At 45.9% G+C, this 21,707-nt stretch overlaps 1 protein-coding gene across 2 annotated transcripts; it reads left to right on the top strand.

The window, feature by feature from the left end:
* Nucleotides 1-13,442: 13,442 nt before the first annotated feature.
* On the top strand, nucleotides 13,443-21,440 carry frzb (frizzled related protein). Of its 2 annotated transcripts, XM_072477647.1 has the most exons (7): nucleotides 13,447-14,348; nucleotides 15,082-15,141; nucleotides 18,773-18,838; nucleotides 19,515-19,719; nucleotides 19,816-19,879; nucleotides 20,566-20,701; nucleotides 20,878-21,440. In XM_072477647.1, the coding sequence occupies exons 1-7, from the start codon at nucleotides 13,895-13,897 to the stop codon at nucleotides 20,883-20,885; spliced, it is 993 nt and encodes a 330-aa protein (XP_072333748.1). In that variant the 5' UTR covers nucleotides 13,447-13,894; the 3' UTR covers nucleotides 20,886-21,440. The 2 variants fall into 2 exon arrangements, with proteins under 2 accessions (XP_072333754.1, XP_072333748.1); XM_072477653.1 differs by having other exon boundaries at nucleotides 13,443-14,348; nucleotides 15,088-15,141; nucleotides 20,566-21,440.
* The last annotated feature ends 267 nt before the right edge of the window (nucleotides 21,441-21,707 follow it).

Raw genomic sequence — 21,707 nt, 5'->3', positions numbered from 1 at the left:
CCGAAGCCAGTCATGGTTGCTGCATCGGGGCGTTTTCTTCAGACCCCGTGGAGCTGTCCATGCTGGGGTCCTTGGCTATCAGCCAAGATGGCGTCGTCCATGGATCGCATGTGGTCGGGGGTGGCCAAAATGGCCACGGCCATGGATCGCACGTGTCCGGAGGGTCACAAGATGGCGCCGCCCATCCTCCCCGCGTGGAGTCCGGGTCCCAAAATGGCGGCGCCCGTTGGCCGCACATGGATCGTTGGGGGGGTTGAGTCTGCTGTCCCCGTTCTCCCCCGGAGATTCCAGCGACCCCCCGGGACTGGCACACCGCCGAATAGTGCCCCTTCTTGCCGCATCTTTTACAGATGGCCGAGCGAGCCGGGCAGCGCTGCCGGGGGTGTTTCGGCTGCCCTCAAAAATAGCAGCGGAGCCCCCCCGGTTGGTCTGGTGCTCTGGCCGTGCAGGCTTATGGGGGGATGGGGGGTGCCGGGGAGTCGGTCACAGCGGGGGTCCACGGAGCCCAAGCGGCTGCCGCACGGTCGGGGCCATAAGCACGGTCATTTTGTCAGGCCGCATCGAGGGAGGCCGCAAGGGCCCGTGCCTCCGTGAGCCCTAGTGAGTCTCTCTCCAGCAGTCGCTGGAGGATTTGGGATGTGGTCATACCTGCCACAAAAGCATCCCTGATTAGGAGCTCTGTATGTTCATTTGAGGTCACCGATGGGCAGTTGCAGTTCCTTCCCAATATTAGCAGTTCGCTGTAGAACACGTCCAGCGATTCTCCGGGGATTTGCTGTCCCATCGTGAGTTGGTGGCGTGCGTAGACTTGGTTTACGGGCCGAATGTAGACTCCTTTCAGCATGGTGAGCGCTGTCGGGAAATCCTCCGTGTCTTCGATGAGCGTGCAGATCTCCGGGCTCACCCTGGAATGCAGGACCTTCATTTTCTGGTCTTCTGTGATCCGGCCGGGGGCCGTTCGGAGGTATACCTCGAACCACGCTAGCCAGTGTTTAAATACGGCCGCTGAGTTTGCTGCATGGGGGCTGATTCGCAGACACTCCGGGGCGATCCGGAGCTCCATAGTCTTTTTAAATCAGCTTAATAAATTGTAGCACAATCAATTACTCACGAGATGAGAAGAGATGAAGTCAATCAGAGGCTTTATTAAGCAGACTTGTTCCCCAACAGCTCAGTTACAGAATGCGGCTACTGGGAGAACCCGGGTTCTTATACTCCGCCTTACTGGGTGGAGCCAGAAGGTGGCAGATCCAATCAGGACCCAGTGTCTATCTACCAATAGCCTCTCGGTACCGTACTACCCCTAATACATACCACCACAGTGCCCTATCATATTAGAGATCCTTATCAAGGTCTTCAGTGGACATTTACAGCTGGTAAGTTCAAGGGGGAGGTAATATTTTGATGGGTACATCCTGGTGAGGGTTTGTCATTTTTTCTTCCTTCTTCCTCTTCTGTTGCTGCTCTTCCTCCTTCTTCATTATGGCAAAGCAAGAATTGTCCTTTGGGAATCTTGCCACCTAATCCTCAGTACCACTCACTGCGGCTAAAAGGAAAATAGGCGCTCACACAGTCCTTCAGACGGTCAGAAGTAACTGTGGGCATTGACTATAAATAAAAACCATTTTTTCCAAGTGCCAATAATTGAATGAATCTAAAGGCTGAAGATGATTTCTGATTTAATCTCCATCCTAACATTTTGACATTAACTATCCAATCTTGACCACTCAGATTTGGGGCCTAATGACAGTTATATTTACTTACCTGTGTACAATTATCAATTTTTTTAGTTTGGAGAAAAAGAACCCATAAATTAAAGTACTGGCCTTGGGTCTGCTCTAACAATAACCTCCGTAGTAAACCTATCTGCCATCTGGTGCTGAGTGACGTTTTACTCCACTTTTCAGGCCAGGTACCAAAAATGTTCAAAACACTGAGAGCTGCTGGTAAATAGTCATTTTTATGAAGTGAGATTTGCTGTTGTTGCAATTAGCCATTTTAAAAGACAAGTCTCTTGTGAGTGTGCCTAAACTTACAATTTTTATCAAATATTCATTGCAATTTGTGATCTTGGCCACTTTGCTACAAATTCCCTTATAGACAAACCAAATTACCCATAAATCCTTAAGCTGTGTGCATGCCCATCAGCAGTGCCCCACACTGACAATTACCATTTCCTTCATTGTGTTATGTCTCATCTGTTGGTAAAAAAATAGACTTATTCCAAAGATTGCTCAAATAAATTGTTATTGAGTGCATAAATTATGTGAAATGTATCGAGGGGAGACTTGCAGCAGAGCTTGATATAAAATATTCTAATGTGGAGATGTTGGCGTTGGACTAGGGTGGGCACAGTAAGAAGTCTGACAACACCAAGTTAAAGTCCAACAGGTTTGTTTTGAATCACTACCTTTCGGAGCGCAGCTCCTTCCTCAGGTGAATTCCTCATGTGAAAAATATACTGGGGAGAGTAATGTAAGATATAGTAAGAACAGTACAAAATGGATTATAGAGGGGTGAAAAATAAAAATGATCAGATTTTAACAAAACAGTAGATGAGAGAGGGCCAATGGCATAGGACTTGGAGAACACCACCCTTTTTTTGCACTCCACTTTCTATGCCAGGTGAATGGGATTTTCTGTTTCAGGTGCACATATCAATGTTTCTGAGTGCATTTATGGTTATTATCCTCTACTCAAACCACGTCTCATTTTTCCTCATCTAAATTTAGAATTTTCATTTCATTGGGAGTATAAATGTTCTTCTCCCTCATAATATTGTCCAACTTCATCAATATAAGACCATAAGACATAGGAGCAGAAGTAAGGCCATTCGGCCCATCGAGTCCGCTCCGCCATTCAATCATGGCTGATTTCAACTCCATTTACCCGCTCTCTCTCCATAGCCCTTAATTCCTCGAGAAATCAAGAATTTATCAACTTCTGTCTTAAAGACACTCAACGTCCCGGCCTCCACCGCCCTCTGTGGCAATGAATTCCACAGACCCACCACTCTCTGGCTGAAGAAATTTCTCCTCATCTCTGTTCTAAAGTGACTCCCTTTTATTCTAAGGCTGTGCCCCCGGGTCCTAGTCTCCCCTGCTAATGGAAACAACTTCCCTACATCCACCCTATCTAAGCCATTCATTATCTTGTAAGTTTCTATTAGATCTCCCCTCAACCTCCTAAACTCCAATGAATATAATCCCAGGATCCTCAGACGTTCATCGTATGTTAGGCCTACCATTCCTGGGATCATCCGTGTGAATCTCCGCTGGACCCGCTCCAGTGCCAGTATGTCCTTCCTGAGGTGTGGGGCCCAAAATTGCTCACAGTATTCTAAATGGGGCCTAACTAATGCTTTATAAAGCTTCAGAAGTACATCCCTGCTTTTATATTCCAAGCCTCTTGAGATGAATGACAATATGATTCACTTCAACCACTCTCTGTGGGAGCAAGTTCAACATTCCCTTTGGGGAAATAGGTTTCTTCTGAATTCTCAATTGGATTTATTTTGACTCTCTTGTATCGAACGCCTCTAGTTATGCTCTTCCCCACAAGAGGAGACATTCTCTTTATATCCATTATATCAAAATATTTCATACTTGAAAAGAACTCTGTTAGGTCACCCTTCTTTCTAGAGAAAAGAGATCTAGGTTATCGATCCCTTTCCCCGGTATGTATACTCAAGTATTTCTGGTATCATCCTGGCAAATCTTCTCTGCACCCACCCCAGTGCCTTTCTATCATTTTTAGAATATAGCGACCAGACTGCATACAGGGCTCTTAAGTGCTGTCCATCTGAGACTTGATACAGGTTTAGTATTATTCCCCTACATTCCAATTCTTTGCGTGTAGAAATAAATGCTAGTAGTTGATTTGCTTTGTCTTCATCAATTTGCTAACCTGTGGCACATCTTTTAGTGATAGAACTAACTCGTTGGAGTATGAGAAGGAGTAGCAAAAACTGTGCTTTTGGCATTGGCATGGGATGGAGAATAGGAGAGGCAATAGAGAGTAAAAAGGATAGGAGTTGTACAAAGGGGATGTGTGTTGAGGGACTGTGCTGGATGGGTCAGAGGAGGGGAAGGAGGTGCTCAGGAGTAATGATGCACAGCAATGGTGTCTGAGGATAGAGGTGATGGGACAGGAGGTGACACAGAATGCTAATGCAATGCCAAGAAGTGGATTTGGGGATGGGTTATCATTATCCCCCTTCTTACTTCTCTCCTTTAGTGTTATAATGCTTTGATTGTGATAATGAACGCCTTGAGAAAAAGCCACGCATCAGCTAAATGCCTTCACCACCCCTCAGTCCAGAAATTGTTCTTGGTGGAAAACACAATCTAAATGTTTCATCTTCCTATGTCCCATGCAGAATCACAACATTCTTCCATTTTGAAGAGTGGAGTTGGGGCTGCGGGGGAATGAACCTTATCTCTCACAGTGGGTTGCACTGAGGTACATTCCAAGAGTGTCAGAGGAAAACGATTAGCAAGGGAATTTTAATAAGGAAGTTAAATTTTTTAATGACATAAATTGGATATCAATGGATATGGGTGGGTGCAGCTAGGGAACAGAATTGATGTTGTACTTAGCTTGGAAGTCCCACTACCCCTCCTAAATTTGAACATCATTATTGAGTCTTCTGGTCATAGGTTACTGGAAATAACTACTTCCTGTTGCAGAGCTACCAGGTGGCCAGAGGGTGGAAGTGCAGGATGATTCAGGTGATTTGGTTCACAGAATGAACAGTGGATTTCATACTCCAACATTGCTGTCAGAAATGTAACATATAAATAAGTAATTTACAGAACAACCTACACATGTACCAAATACTGCAGATAGAGTCAGACTCATTTTTGCAGCCCAGAAACACATGTTTAGGGTTATTCTCACCTAAGAAGTCAATGCACGGGATCAAGTTGGTGATATGGGGCCCTGTTGCCAAGAAGATATATGCAGGAGGTTACTGTCCATCCACACAGAGCAGAATGCACATGGAAACTGACGAACAGAAATATTATCACATTTCAAGAGAGCGACCTCCTGTATCAACACAGGCGGTTCACATTTTGAACTCGGTTTAGAAGCTGGCCCCTATTTTTAGAAAGAATGTTTTTATTCTCCTCCTTTTTCACATTTTCTCCCAAATTTACACCCACCAACAATAAACAATAATCAGTAACAAATATGTCAATCCCCATGTCAATAACAACGATCCATCCTCCCACCAAACCCCAAACATTAGCCCGCATGTTCACACAAATGACAAAATGGAATTAGGGATCACCCATAGTCGCCATTAACACACACAGTCCCCCTCGCCCCAACCCTCCCACCCACACGCCCCAACTAATGTTCGATGTTATGCAGTTCTTGAAAGTGCATAATGAATAACACCCATGAATTGTAGAACCTCTCCATCCTTCCCCTCAGTTCAAACGTAACCTTCTCAAGAGTCAAGAATTCCAACAGGTCCCCCCGCCAGGGCACAGGGTGGAGAGGAGCTCTCCACCCTATCAGGATCTGCCTTTGAGCATCAATGAGGCGAAGGCTGCAACATCTGCCTCCGCACCTGTTTCCAACCCTGGCTGGTCCGATACCCCGAATATGGCCTCCCGAGGACCCGGGTCCAGTTTCACATGCACCACTTTAGAAATTACCCTAAAAACCTCCTTCCAGTAATCCTCTAGCTTTGGACAGGACCAAAACATATGAACGTGATTAGCGCACCCCCCCCCCCCCCCCACCCCACCCGCAACGTTCACACACATCTTCTACTCCTTCAAAGAATCGGCTCATCCTCGCCCTCGTGAGGTGTGCTCTGTATACCACCTTCAGCTGTATCAGCCCCAACCTTGCACACAAGGTGGAGCACCTCACACCAGAACCCCTCCTCCATATCTTCTCCCAACTCTTCCTCCCACTTTGCTTTGATCCCTTCCAGTGGTGCCTTCTCCTCTTCCAAAATAGCTCTGTAAACCGCTGACACTACCCCCTTCTCCAGTCCCTCTGTCGTCAGCACCTCCTCCAGCAATGTGGAGGCCGGCTCCACCGGGAAGCTCTGTATCTCCTTTCTGGCAAAATCTCAAACTTACATGTATCTAAACATTTCCCCCTGCTCCAGCCCATACTTCGCTTCCAGCTCCTTCAATCCTGCAAACCGACCCCTAAGAAACAAATCTTTTAGTGTCTTAATCCCCTTCTCCTCCCATTTCTGAAAATTTCCATCCCACCACCCTGGCTCAAATCTGTGGTTCCACCGAATCGGCATTTCCCTTGACCCTGACCCAACCCGAAGTGTTGGCGAAACTGCCTCCAAATTCTCAATTCAGCTGTTATTACCAGACTCCCTGAATATTTCCCCGGGGCTATCTGGAGCGGTGCTGTTGCTAGTGCTTTCAATCCTGACCCCCTGCACAAACTCTCCTCCATTCTGACCCACTGGGAATCAACCCCTCTGACCCAGCTCCGCACCTTCTCCACATTCGCCTCCCCGTAGTAATGCATCAGGTTCGGAAGGCCCAAACTAGGTCTAGGTCTAGATCTGAGGCACTCAAGTCAGGCGACCCTGATTTCTACAAGAAAGCCAGATATGATCTAAAGAAATCCATCAAAGACGCCAAAAGACAGTACCGGACCAAGCTCGAGTCCCAGGCTAGCCACATGGATCCCCGCCGTCTATGGCAAGGTCTGCAAGACATAACGGGCTACAAGATGAAAGCATGTAAAATCATCGGCTCCAACGCACCCCTCCCTGATGAGCTCAACGCATTCTATGCCTGCTTTGAGCAAGAGGTCAGCGAGAGCGAGCCCTCCACCCCAGAAGCCTCGGATGAACTTGTATCCGAGATCACCACTGCAGATGTCAGAGCAGCCTTCTCGAAGGTCAACCCAGGAAAGCCACTGGCACGGATGGGGTACCCGGATGGGCACTCAGGTCTTGCACGGATCAGCTGGCGGGGGTATTCATAGACATCTTCAACCTCTCGTTACAACAATCTGAGGTCCCTATCTGCTTCAAGAAGATGACCATCATCCCTGTACCAAAAAAAGTCAAGCAGCGTCCCTTAATGCCTATCATCCAGTGACTCTGACATCTATCATCATGAAGTGCTTCGAAAGGTTAGTCATGCCACGAATCAGGTCCAGCCTCCCGGATTGCCTTGATCCACTACAGTTCACCTACCGCTGCAACAGGTCCACAGCAGACGCCATCTCCATGGCGCTGCACTCTACCCTGGAACACCCAGATAACAAAGACACCTATGTCAGACTCCTATTTATCTACTACAGCTCAGCCTTCAACACCATCATTCCTACGAAACTCATCTCCAAACTCCGTAGCCTTGGCCTCGCTCCTGCCTCTGCGACTGGATCCTGACCTTCCTAACCCACAGACCACAATCAGTAAGGATAGGCAACAACACCTCCTCCATGATCATCCTCAACACCGGTGCCTCACAAGGCTGTGTCCTCAGCCCCTTACTATACTTCTTATACATCTATGACAGTGCGGCCAAATTCCCCTCCAACTCAATTTTCAAATTTGCTGATGACACCACCATAGTGGGTTGGATTTCAAACAATGACGAGACAAAGTACAGGAATGAGATAGAGAATCTGGTGAACTGGTCCGACAACAATAATCTCTCCCCCAGTGTCAGCAAAACAAAGGAAATTGTCATCAACTTCAGGAAGCGTAGTGGAGAACATGCCCCTGTCTACATCAATGGGAATGAAGTACAAAGGGTTGAGAGCTTCACGTTTTTAGATGTACAGATCACCAACAACCTGTCCTGGTCCCCCCATGCCAACACTATAGTTAAGAAAGCCACCAACGACTCTACTTTCTCAGAAGACTAAGGAAATTTGCCATGTCAGCTACGACCCTCATAAACTTCTTCAGATGCACCATAGAAAGCATTCTTTCTGGTTGTATCACAGCTTGGTATGGAGCCTGCTCTGCCCAAGACCTCAGGAAACTACTAAAGGTCATGAATGTAGCCCAGTCCATCACGCAAACCACCCTCCCATCCATTGACTCTATCTATAATTCCCGCTGCCTCGGAAAGGCAGCCAGCATAATTAAGCATGCACCCCAGACATACTCTCTTCCACCTTCTTCCATCAGGAAAAAGATACCAAAGTTTGAGGTCACGTACCAACCGACTCAAGAACAGCTGCTTCCCTACTGCCATCAGACTTTTGAATGGACCTACTTCTAATTAAGTTGATCTTTTCTCTAAACCTTGCTATAACTGTAACATTATATTCTGCAGTCTCTCCTTCCTTCCCTATGTACGGTATGCATTGTTTGTACAGCATGCACGAAACAATACTTTTCACTGTTACTAATACATGTGACAATAATAAATCAAATCAAATCAAACCCCCTGCCTGCCTTCCCCTCTGTAGCAGCACCTTTCTAACTCTGGCCACCTTCCCTCCCCATATGAACGAAGTAATCCTTCCCTCAATCTCTCTGAAAAAAGCCTTTGGCAGGAAAATCGGTAGGCATTGGAAAAATAAACAGAAATCGCGGCAACACGTTCATTTTAACCCCCTGTACCCGACCCGCCAGTGGAAAGAATGTTTTGAGGCTTCAAAGGTCGGCTGCAATCAATGGTCTTTACTTGAAGTCTTTTTTTGGTGTGTTGACTGTGGTTCAATTGGTAGCAGTCTTCAATTGCACGGTTTTGTATTGTGAGCTTGCACTCACTAGAAATTGAGTTCAGATTGTCTACCTGCATTTCAATGAGAACCTATTTTTGCCTGCATTGGCAGGACGCTTTCACCCCATTGATCGGAACTGGGCTCTCAATACTGATCTCAGAGCGTGTGTGTGTGGGGGGGGGGGGGGGGGGGGGGGGCATTTACAAAATGATCAGAGGGTTAGATAGGGTGGACAGTGAGAGCCTTCTCCCGCGGATGGAAATGGCTAGCACGAGGGGACATAGCCTTAAACTGAGGGGTAATAGATATAGGACAGAGGTCAGAGGTAGGTTCTTTACGCAAAGAGTAGTGAGGCCGTGGAATGCCCTACCTGCTACAGTAGTGAACTCGCCAACATTGAGGGTATTTAAAAGTTTATTGGATAAACATATGGATGATAATGGTATAGTGTAGGTTAGATGGCTTTTGTTTCGGTGCAACATCGTGGGCCGAAGGGCCTGTACTGCGCTGTATTGTTCTATGTTCTATGTTCTATAATGAGAGCTGGGACAATTTATCTCACATTTTTCATTTTTGACAGAGCTGTACAGAGGAAGCACTGCACTGTCAGAGAGGCCATAGTTCTGGTGAGATGACAGATTTGAAGGTTAGCAGGGGAGTTATCCTGGCCAACATTCATCCCTCAAATCAACATCACAAAAACGATTATGTGGTCATTATCATGTTGTGTTTGTGGGAGTTCGCCGAGTGAAAATTGGCTGCTGAATTTCCTTCATTACAACACTGACTACACATCCAAAAGTATTCCATTGGCTGTAAAGTGCTTGGAAAAGGCACCCTATAAATTCAAGTCTATTTTCTTAATCAATATAATCTTCCTTATTTTACATTATTACTGATACACTTACATTGTTTTCTCTCCTAGTTTATCCAGAGCAGCCTTCGGTATCCATGTTGATTTGTCCTCTAATATCTTGTACACAAGAAATAGTTAAGTAAAGCACAACGTAAAATGGTCTATAGTTCCAATTTGACCAGCTGCCAAAGATTAGAGTTTCCACTACATAAGAGATGCACAAAGCAGGGTTTTTTTTTTTGCCGTGCTGATATGGTTGCATCTTGAAGCTTTTTGACTGAGGTCCTTCACTTTGCTCTTCATCTCTGACAGAAGCTGCTTCGGATTTCCTTCCTCCCTTGCTCAACTCAAGCCTCTCTGATTCTTACTCACTTGAGCCGTTGACTTTTTCACGACATCCGAACTCCTTCAACATCTGTCTGCAGCCTCGCTGATATCCCCCTTTTGCAAATTGTCCCCAATTTCTCACCCAATTCATCATTCCTAAATGAACTCTGCCGCAGCCAAATTATCCCCCACCCCCAGCAGGTCCTTCACCGTTGCTGTCTGTGCGTCAATCACTGTTTCCATTAGGTTCTATCCAGAAACTTTCCGAATAGCAAGAAAGTGAGCCAATTTCTGGCCGAACGCCTGTTCTCAATCTCCCTACAGCCTCCCTTGTTGTCTTCGATCTCTTTATTAGTCATGTCTATTTTGCATCAAAAAAATGACAACGAAAACAAACTATGATAAATCGTGCCAGCTCTCACTATAAATGTGTTTTTCCACCAGTGGGATCAGTATTGCGAAACCAGTTCTAGGGTGAAAGTTTCCTGCCATTGCAGGCAAACAGGCGTCCTCATTGAAAAGCATGTAGACAATCTGAGCTCAATTTCTAGCCAGTGCAAGCTCACAACACAAAACCGATTAATTGAAGACTAAGGGCCACTATTTTGCCGGGATAACTGTCACTGTACTTCAAAAATAACCCTACCCCACCCCCACCCCCACCCGTCCTTTACGACTGTGTCTATGGTTGTGGCACAATATAAGACAGAGTAAAGTAAGTTTATTTGATGCTGGTCTATGTTGGCTATGCTGTTATCTTGGAGTTCTTACTCCTCACAATGTGCCTCGGGTGAAGTGTTCAGTTTCCCAGAATTGCCATCCCTTCTGTATAACACACACACAACTCGACAGTGAAAAAAGGAAGGATCGCAAGATGGCCACAGTGTAATAAAACAATCAAAATCAAAGAAATTGATATAAAAATAACTAGTTCGAGAACGAAATAATTAAGGGGAGAGGAGGGAGGCAAAGGAAGCAAACAAACTTGCAGTTGTGAAAATATGGCCGTCCGGTTGGCAAAGCAAATATAACGCAATCAAATTTTCTGAAGGACTTTTCAAATCCTAAACGACAACTCTCTGTTTCGAGGTTAGCCATTTCACATGACTGAACATTTCAGTAAACGTGTGACAGGAACTTTTCCATTGGGAGCAGAGATGTGATTATTTCAGATAGAATAATAATTGAACAAGAATCATATTTGAGCTGCCTGACAGATATTGGAGAAGGCTAATATTTCAGCTCACTTAATGCTAAGACAAGGCTGCTATTTTCCTGCTAATATTAAGACTAATGGCAAAGGCACTGTTCAAACAGCAGTTATGCCAATACCCACTTCCTCCTAAATTAATGCCTTACAGCTGTTGGTGGATGGAAGAATGGGATAGTGTGGGCTATGAACTTGTCCATATCTGCTGCTAACAGGGCCGCTCTATGACAAGCTCGGATGTGTGCTTCCGTGGATTTGAACAGGCCCTTCGAACAAGCAAAACGTGCCAACTAAGTGGGACCATTTCTGCCTCCCACCAGCACATTTTCTCCTTCACTGTAGCAGAACCTCCAGGGATTTCTCAAAGAATTTGCCATGAAGCAGCAGTGGATGTGAGGGGAAGTGGCAGAGTATGTGTTTGTATGATACCTCATTTAGACTACTAGAGTACTAAATCAGTGAATAAAACTTAAAACAATTAACCTGTGCCGCGCTCTCAAATGCGGGATGTCCTCAGAATGCTATTGCGAAACATTAGGCTTCAACTGAACCCTTTCACCCGCAATGGTTTAGAGCTGATTAATGTATGTGTCGTTATTTATATACCTGTAAGTTGTACATCTGAGGAATTGACTTGAGGATGTTATTAATGTTGCTTGAGTTCTTTCGAATTATTTTAAATTGAATTGCAAAGAGTATTGGGCCACTTGTCAATATCCAAACACCCCTTTAAAAATACTTTCGTCCACAATTGTTATTTTAGTTCTATGTCCTGGTACTTATAATGTGGATAGTTTGGTTTGTGGATCCTTAAGCCATTGCCGCCCTTTGAGTGCACGGGACGTTGCAATTAGACAACAATCGTTTGGCAGGAATGATATAGGGCAGCACGGTAGCATAGTGGATAGCACAATTGCTTCACAGCTCCAGGATCCCAGGTTCGATTCCGGCTTGGGTCAGTGTCTGTGCGGAGTCTGCACGTCCTCCCCGTGTGTGCGTGGGTTTCCTCCGGGTGCTCCGGTTTCCTCCCACAGTCCAAAGATGTGCAGGTTAGGTGGATTGGCCGTGATAAATTGCCCTTAGTGTCCAAAATTGCCCTTAGCGTTGGTTGAGTGGGGTTACTGGGTTATGGGGATAGGGTGGTGTGGGCTTGGGTAGGGTGCTCTTTCCAAGAGTCGGTGCAGACTCGATGGGCCGAATGGCCTCCTTCTGCCCTGTAAATTCTATGATATATAAGTTACAATGTTAATAATGCCAGACCTGCTAAAGGTTTGTGAGTCACGTCAGAAGGGCAGTTACCAGAGCAAATTGTATAAGCATTACACCACCCACACAAATCTAATCTCAATTGTGTCATCTCATAGATATGTAACGCCACAGGATTAGATTTTGACAATGTAAAAACGGAGTCTGGGTAACAAAATAAAACCATTATGGAGGGCGCTTTCATATTGTAGCAAAACGCATTGTTTTCCATGAAAACTCAATTTTGTTGGACTATTTTCCCGTACCAGCCTCCCCGAACAGGCGCTGGAATGTGGCGACTAGGGTTTTTTCACAGTAACTTCATTTGAAGCCTACTTGTGACAATAAGCGATTTTCATTTTTCATTTCATTTCATATCTTGTGTTTCGCGGTAAAATTGACAGGAAATCGAGCAGAGCAGAAAAAGGTAATAGAAATACACTGATGGCTTTGGGATTGTTCCCAGTGGCCTATACTCTTGCCGCTGCTCTTAGGTCATGCTAAGCAAGAGCCGGAGTGTATTTACACATGTTGGCGAGAACTTTGTACCCGCTTCCAGTGAAGGAGCTCATTTGGAGGGTGCATCAGCTGATTCTGCAGACAGCACAGTGCACAATGCTGTAAAGGTGGGCAGTAAAATCGGAAACGCGCGATTCTGTTGTCAGTGGTTCTCATTTTATATTTTATAAACGGATTCCATCCTGGTAACTATGTGATAATTGGTCCCTCCCAATCAATCCGTTCTAAATCTCTTCATTTTCACGTTGCCTTGATGAGAGTTTCCATTCACGCTCATATCTACAAATATTCACTTACTGTGCGGGACAAGCAGGGTGGGAAGTTCTGGTTAAAACAGGAGAAGTCACCATCTTTTAAAATAGCCGAGAGTTTAGTCCTTGCTTATTTTCTGCTTTTAGATGGTGTTCATTTTTTTTGAGCCCGGAACGTTTCTACGAACTAATTCTTTTCAGGAAATACCAGCATGAATTGCTGCAGCATTCTGTATGTGTGTGTTTGTGTGTTGTACTTTCCCGCAAGCTCAGCACTTTAACCTGGTTGAATGTTCATTCTGTGAATTCGCACATTCATTAAGCAGTCAGGAAGCCTGGCGGGGATCTGGACCTGAGAAACCACTCACTGCCTGGAAAAGAGACACTCTGAACACGCCCATAAAGCAGGAGGAACATATTTTATTGGCGATTAAAATCATAAACTGCCGACCTTGCAGTCATTTCAGTGATCTCAGATGGGTAGGAGAGAGCATCGCGCCACCCGGCTGCTGTTGGGGGAGTTAGAGTGATGTTAAAGACACACATTAAACGTCTGCTTTGAGGGAAGGAGGGCGCACTGTTTGGCCAAGGATTTCTTTTTAAAAACTTCGAGTCTTGCTCAGTTTGGAGCGGGAAGGGAAGCGACAGGGAGCTTGTGAGATCTGCAAAAAGCTGCCAGCGCCGGGAAAGGCAAGGCTCGTGTTCCCAGCCCTGCACTCGCCCTGCACAGGCAGCACTGCCCAGGGGCAGGGGCACCGAGAGAGGCACGCAACCGTGGTGTGAGAGGGAGACAGCGCGGACTGCACCATGCGTCACCTTGGAGTCTCCTCCGTGCTGCTGTGGATGGCAAGTGTGTCTCCACTTCGCCTGGCAGAGGCTGCAGCCTGTGAGCCCATCCGGATCCCCATGTGCAGACCAATGCCCTGGAACATGACCAAGATGCCGAACCATCTGCACCACAGCACCCAGGATAACGCCGTGCTGGCCATCGAGCAGTACGAGGGGCTCGTGGGCATCAACTGCAGCCCGGTGCTGCTCTTCTTCCTGTGCGCCATGTACGCGCCCATCTGCACCATCGACTTCCAGCACGAGCCCATCAAACCCTGCAAGTCGGTGTGCGAGAGAGCGCGAGACGGCTGCGAGCCCGTCATGAGGAGGTACAACCACAGCTGGCCGGAGAACCTGGCCTGCGAGGACTTCCCCGTGTACGACCGCGGGGTGTGCATCTCCCCCGAGGCCATCGTGACAGTGGATGCCCCCGGTGAGTGTGACACTGCTGGAGGCACAGGAACGGCGGATGCGCTTGCTCGGGAGTGACACCAAGCCAGCTCTCGGGCACATCCGCGTGAGTTCCAAGAAGGATGTGCTTCCCAGTTGTGGGAGAACACCCAGGGATTCGGTACACTGGCAGGCTCCCTCTCACATCTTTATATGGCGGCAGCAGGATGGCGATTTAAAAGTATTTGCCAGTATTTGTGAAACTTTCCAGCTCTCCTTGCGCATTGCTGGCGGGGTAGCGGCTGAGCGGCTCTGAGGGTTACCGCAACTTGTAACGGTGCATGTTAAAGTTAAGAGGGCAGCTCTATAGGCACAGGCACATTGAATGGAGCCACAGTGTTAGTGTTCTCCACATGGGCAGCCAACAAAACAGCAGCAAGGTATTTTTTTACAGAGGATGCTGGGGACGGAGGGAATTGGAAATGTTACAAGGAGACAATAGAAGCCCATTGGTTGCGGAGATTTACATTTAATTAGCGCCCAGGACCTCTCTAAACTCTCCCTCAGAGACTGGGCGGGCACAGGATTAAGATGTGGTGCTAGTTTTGTTTAGGACAAAATACGAAACGAAATTTTATTCCATGCTACCAAAAAAAAAGAAATACACCCATCAGTTTGGACCATCCTATCTGTATATCAATTTCTCAGTAAACTCAAAAGCTCGACACTAATTTATTATAACAATGTAACTCAGCTATTTTTTGTCTTTTTTTAAGAAACAGTTCCAGATCTTTCCATCCATTCTTCCATTAATAACTGCAGGAACTTGGGAGGCGGTAAGTCATTTTTAAAATGCTATCGAGTTTGTCAGTAAAGAAGTTGCACAATATCCCCTCCGCCGGCTGATGTTTCAACGCGCGCTTGTTCCACATGTATGTCCAAAGGTGTGACATTTCATTTAAACAAAAAGCTCCTCAGCTGTCATAGCAATTGTCATTTCACAAATACTATGGGAAGTGACATTACAAAGTAATGAATGGAGTTGAAGAGCACTACAGCAGAACCAAAGTGTGTCTCCCTGCAAACCAATGTTTAATGATTCTCATATTGGTGGATGGGGCGTGACAGCCCCAACCAACGACTTAGAGCTGCCAAATGCACTTCATAATGAAAGATACCTTGAATCTTTAAAACTCCGAGGCGCCCTTCACCATTGAAGAAGCACAAAACAGCGGGGAAGTAATGGATAGTTGATCACTGGGCAGGGGAGGACGTGGATGTGGGAAGCTCCATATTCTCTGAGCATCAAGTAAGTGACTCACAAAAGGACGTTTCGAGGCTTTGAACCCGCTGGGCTGTCAAGCAGCACAGCACACATTGGGTAATGAAACGGGGAGAACACCGCGCCCCCTCCCCTAATGGGGAATATCAACGAGAGAGCTGCGCTTAGTGTGTCTCCTTATTTCTGTAAAGAACACTTATTTCTCAAGCATTGCCAACATGGTCAAAAGGGATTCTTTGTTCGACACTTTATGATGTCCACTGCCGGTGTCAAGCTATCGCGAACAGTCTCCAATACCACTCAATTCTCCAATCCATGCCCTCGACCCAACCCCAGTCTGTGGCAACTGGCCGTCTACCTGGGCCACCTTCATTAGGCCCTCAGTATACAATATGAGGAACGGATGTGGCACGCATCACATTGTTCCTCATCATAATGCCCAACTTTACTGAATATCACCCTCCAGATGTGCACAGAAGGAGCTGCACCTTCGCCTGAACCGGTGCAGGGTTGTTACATGTTCCATACAGTCCTGCAGCTTTTTGAGTCTAGGCTAAGTGGGAGTGAGGTGATATTCTTCAACGCACTTCACAAACTTGAAGCAAGTGTATCTTTCGAACAACAGCAGTGTCGCACCGCCGAGATTGCTTCTCCTGTCAGCAAGGGGAGTCTGTCTTAGATTTCTCTGAAACTTGATCAAGTGGAATAAGAATTGCCCAACCCTCACACCTTTTTCCACCGTGTCCACTATCAGTCTGACAGATCCAGAATTAAATACAAGACCCTTTCCCCTTTACACTACCCTTTCCACTTAATGAGGATTGTGCGGCCGTGGAATAAACTTCCGGCGATTAGTGATTAAAACAACACTGGATTACCATTTAAGATTATGTTCGATAGCGGGCTGGAGGAACGGAAACAGGCCGGGGGCAGATGGGGTCTGGAATACTGCTACTTTAGAAAAGGAACACTGTCCACCCCAGGCTCAATGAGACCACAGCATTAAAGACATTTCCCGAGCAAAAGTGCTAGGGAGACGCATGTTTATGGAAATGCATGCACGTTTATTAATGTGGACACATTTCAGCCGCTGGAGCAGTGCAATTGCAGATTTATTGGCCCAAGCTCCCATTTACTGATCTTCCTGGTCCTGTTGCTGGTACATGGCGCTGCTGTTATGTTCCAGAAACAGCCTCGAAGCTGGAACTGGGAAATTCTGGCCTCCCAATAAATCATTGCTTCCTGCCTGCAGCACACTGTGCCTCTGTGAAGGGGTGAGAATTAAGCAGCTAGCAAGAATAGATAGGAGCTGTACATGGGTGTCAGCGTCGAGGGACTGTGTGAATTAGAGGGCAATTGGGAAAATGCCTTAAACTGGGGAGGGGCTGGGGAAATATTGGGTCTGGAAGAGGGGCATTAACACTTATTCAACATATTTTGGAATGTTACTAACAGTGCTTGCTTTAATCACTAATTCTGGTTAGTTTATTTAACGGGGGCCAAAGGAGAGAGTTGCTCTGAGAGTGGGGGGTGAACGGTGTGATGTAGTCTGCTGAGGGGTGTGTGGGCACCGAGGGTGCAACCACAGTGTAGTTACTGTGAGAATATAGATAAACCCACTATCACTTTTCCTGCATTTCAATAAAGCAGACGTTAGATGCTCATGATAAAAGTTTTAGGTCAGGCAGAATGCACAATATTTAATGAAGATGTTAAACACGAGATTGTTGGGGCCAGTGTTGATTTCTCACTCACTGCAGGCACTGGCTGCTGAGTCGATCTGCCTCCATAGAGGGTAGTGGTAACTACAGCAGCAGGCGCCTGTGCCTCTGGATTGCTAAATTAGCTACCGGTAACTACGGTAGCAGGGTCTCAGACTCTGGGTTGCTAGTTTAGCTCCTGGTACTGCAGGAGCAGCAGGCATCTGCACATCTGTATTGCTAATCTAGTTCCTGGTAACTACAGCAGCACTAGTCTGAGCCACTGGATTGCTAGTATAGTTACTGGTAACTGCAGGAGCAGTAGCCTGTGCCTCTGGATTGCTAGTCTAGCTACTGGTAACTACAGCAGCACTAGTCTAAGCCTCTGGATTGCTAGTCTAGCTACTGGTAACTACAGCAGCACTAGTTGGAGCCTCTGGATTTCTAGTATAGTTACTGGTAACTGCAGGAGCAGTAGCCTGAGCCTCTGGATTGTTAGTCTAGCTACTGGTAACTACAGCAGTACTAGTTTAAGCCTCTGGATTGCTAGTCTAGCTACTGGTAACTACAGCAGCACTAGTCTGAGCCTCTGGATTGCTAGTATATTTACTGGTAACTACAGCAGCACTAGTCTGAGCCTCTAGATTGCTAGTCTAGCTACTGGTAACTGCTGGAGCAGCAGCATTTTTCACCTCTGGATTGCTAGTCTTGTTCCTGCTAACTACAGCAAGAGTAGTTAGAGCCTCTAGATTGCTAGTCTAGCTACAGCTAACTACAGCAAGAGTAGCGCCTCTGGATTGCTAGTCTGGTTGCTGCTAACCACTGAAAGAGTAGCCTGAGCCTCTGGATTGCTAGTCTAGTTACTGCTAACCACTGAAAGAGTAGTCTGAGCCTCTGGATTGCTAGTCTAGTTACTGCTAACCACTGAAAGAGTAGCCTGAGCCTCTGGATTGCTAGTCTAGTTACTGCTAACCACTGAAAGAGTAGTCTGAGCCTCTGGATTGCTAGTCTAGTTACTGCTAACTACAGCAAGAGTAGTTAGAGCCTCTGGATTGCTGATCTAGTTACTGCTAACTACATCAAGAGTAGTTAGAGCCTCTGGATTGCTAGTCTAGTTACTGCTAACTACAGCAAGAGTAGTTAGAGCCTCTGGATTGCTAGTCTAATTACTGCTAACTACAGCAAGAGTAGCACCAGCAAGGGGCTGGTTTAGCACACTGGGCTAAATAGCTGGCTTTTAAAGCAGACCAAGGCAGGCCAGCAGCACGGTTCAATTCCCGTACCAGCCTCCCCGAACAGGCGCCGGAATGTGGCGACTAGGGGCTTTTCACAGTAACTTCATTTGAAGCCTACTTGTGACAATAAGCGATTTTCATTTCATTTCATTCACCTCTGGATTGCTAGTCTAGCTGCTGCTAACTACAGCAGTCTGAAGCCCGAAGCACTTGAGAGAAAGCTCACCTCATAACTCTGCTTCCTCTTCAGACAGCTGCAAATGCCCAGCAGTGAAACTCACTCAGAAAGTTTACCTGAAGAATAACTACAATTACGGTAAGCGTCCTATTTAGTTTTCTCTGTGAGAACAGATGACACTTGAGGTGCCTGTAGCTTGTTTGACCGTGAGTCGAGTTCCTTTATCGATCCGAATAGAGTTGGTTTGGGTTTAGCATCCATGAGAGCGATTGTTCGGAAACTATGTTTGCTACAGTTTAGAGAAAAATATAGACTTTTTGACAAATGGGTCATCCGCGTTTTGTTCATTTAAAACAAAGTGTGATGTGAACTAATAAGATCACTATTCACATGTGGGGTGATGCCATCGGATATATTAAAACACAAACTCCACTGGCATGTTGGAATAACATTATTAGATACATGATATTTGAGGAAGATTATTTTCATCCGTGACTATGTAAACGCCTCGCTTTATTGCTGGGGAGACTGTGGGAGGGTGGAAGAGATAACATCAGAAGCATGCCTGACCCTGCTGCAACATTCAGTCAGCTGGGCAACAACTCAGGGTTTCGTATGGACAGAGCTTCACAGAGGGCTGGCGTTACATGGAGCTTTCTGCATGAAAGCGCCGCATACAGGATAGAATGGTGAAACATGTCCCAAACACCCACTTCCCCCGATAATTGTTGAGGTTAAATCAGTATACTGTGTTCTCCGCGCGCAAGTAAACCTTATTTTTTATGTTGTTGTCTAAATTGGGAACCTCGACCAGTCATCCGCGCCAAAGTGAAAGAAGTGAGGAATAAATGTCACGACGTGGCCACCACAGTGGAGGTGAAAGATGTTCTGAAATCTTCCCTGGTGAATATCCCCAAGGAAACGGTGACTCTTCACACGAGCTCGGCCTGCCTGTGTCCCGAAATCAAGACGAACGAGGAGTATGTAATCCTGGGCTACGAGGATGAGGAGAGGGCGAGGTACACATGCTATATCGGCGCGGTCACACCGACTGTCCAGAGCTGACAGCCAGCTGCTCAGGCCTAATGCCTTCTTTCTGCTCCCTCTCTGCCTAGGTTACTTTTGGTGGAGGGTTCCATAGCTGTGAAATGGAAAGATCGACTTGGGAAAAGAATCAAGGTAAAAAAAAAAAGCCCCCCCCCCCTCAAAACTTTCTAGAAATCTGACATTTTAACACAGAAAACGCTGGAGATATTCAGCAGCTGGGGCAACATCGGTGCAGCGAGACAGCATCCACAGAATCCTTCACTCTGTCCCTGTCTCCAAACATGTCTGCCTGACCTGCTCACTAGCCCCAGCGGTTCCTGCTGTCGCTGCAGACACGCTTTAATACCGTCTAATTATCTTGATTGTTGCTTTGTTAATTCAACGAAAGGTTATGATAATAAAAGCAAATTACTGAGAATGCGGGAATTTGAAACAAAAACAGAAAATACTGGACAATCTCAACAGATCTGACAGCATCTGTGGAGAGGGAACAGAGCTCATGTTTCGAGTCTGGATGACTCTCTCAAAGCTGGAGAGAACTGGAAATAGGGTCAGATTTATAAAGTATATATAATTTACAAATTATAAATCTGACCCCATTTCCAGTTCTCTTCAGCTTTGACAAAGGGTCACCCAGGCTCGAAACGTTAGCTTTGTTCTCTCTCTACAGATGCACAGATCTGTTAAGGTTATGATAGCAATTGGAGAGGCGTGTTGAGGAAGTTTTGAAAACCTCATTCTGATTGAGCTTCTAATTTCGCATGTGTAAAGACGAAGTGAGTGGCGTGTGAATTAAGATGATATTTTGTGAATCTCAGAACTGGGACCAGAAGCTCCGCCAGGATAGGAGGAAGGGCCGAAGCGGCCAACCAAACAGAGAGAAGCGCCTCCAGCCTAGAGACACAGCAGTCGCGTCGAAGCAGAGGAACAGAAGCAGGAATGCAAAGCCAGCACGTCAGTAAACATTTTTGTTTTGCACGGAAAGTCCTCGGGACAATATAAATAGAAAAGTCTGCATTCTTGGAGCGGTACAAGAAAATTGCACTATTGCACGTATGTCCTCATAACGACTATGAAATTTAGCTATTCTATAACTTTTGTCTTTTTTGTCCTTTTTGCACGATTATTAGTGTTGTAAGAAAGAAAGCAGCATCGAATTCCTGCACTGTCCTCGTTTGTGAAGACTGCCTCAGAATAGGCTGGGGAGTGAATTTGACGAGCTGCTATTAATCCGACGGTACACATTTATTGCGTTTCTAGGTTACGCAACCCTGAGACTGTGGTCACATATTTCATTGAAAGAATGTCTGAACAAGGGTCTGGAGTGTGTAAGGATCAGAATGTTCTGGTCTAGTTGATGTCTCAAGGCCAAGATTGTATAGCCCCCCCAAACAGAATTGTTGCATGTCAGATCTGATGATGCCATACAATTGCTCAGTTTAAGGCCATGATATGGGCAAATAGGCAAGACCAACAGCACTTGTAAAACAAACACTGGATATAAACATACCAATGTTATTTGGTCGCTTGTTTAATCAGCCTTATCCAATTATATCTACAATTAGCAACAGAGAAAATGTACGAACTGCAAGATGATTGTGTGATAGAAAGATAAGGAGCAATGCTTGCATTTAAATTAGTTTTAAAATGTTATGTTTTATGAAATATTAAATAAATAATTCTTTGAAAATCATTTGACTCGGCATTGTACTGAACAAGTGAATTCACTACAGATTTGCAAATACAGAAACACGTTGCGTTTTAACCAGTGACTCCGCTCTGCTTTGTTTGTAACCTCCAAACCTACCTTTGTAAATTATAGCATTTAATTTCAGTGTGCTCAATGTGTCCAAAACAAGTTAGTTCAGTTACTAACACTTCCAATCTTGTGGCTTGCAGTTTCCAATCCGTAATATTATGAAACATGGAAAAAATCATGCATAGGTATTTTAAATTCGTA

Source organism: Scyliorhinus torazame, chromosome 2 (genome assembly GCF_047496885.1).
Source record: "Scyliorhinus torazame isolate Kashiwa2021f chromosome 2, sScyTor2.1, whole genome shotgun sequence".
In the NCBI taxonomy this organism is placed as follows: Eukaryota; Metazoa; Chordata; class Chondrichthyes; order Carcharhiniformes; family Scyliorhinidae; genus Scyliorhinus; species Scyliorhinus torazame.
This window is presented reverse-complemented; position numbering and strand designations above follow the sequence as displayed.

Bases quoted from the DNA above. Each gene is read 5' to 3' on its own strand.
- frzb (XM_072477647.1), top strand. From the start codon at position 13,895: ATGCGTCACCTTGGAGTCTCCTCCGTGCTGCTGTGGATGGCAAGTGTG. The intron at 19,720-19,815 runs GTACACATGCTA...CTCTCTGCCTAG, and splicing joins GAGGATGAGGAGAGGGCGAG to GTTACTTTTGGTGGAGGGTT. The intron at 19,880-20,565 runs GTAAAAAAAAAA...TGTGAATCTCAG, and splicing joins GACTTGGGAAAAGAATCAAG to AACTGGGACCAGAAGCTCCG.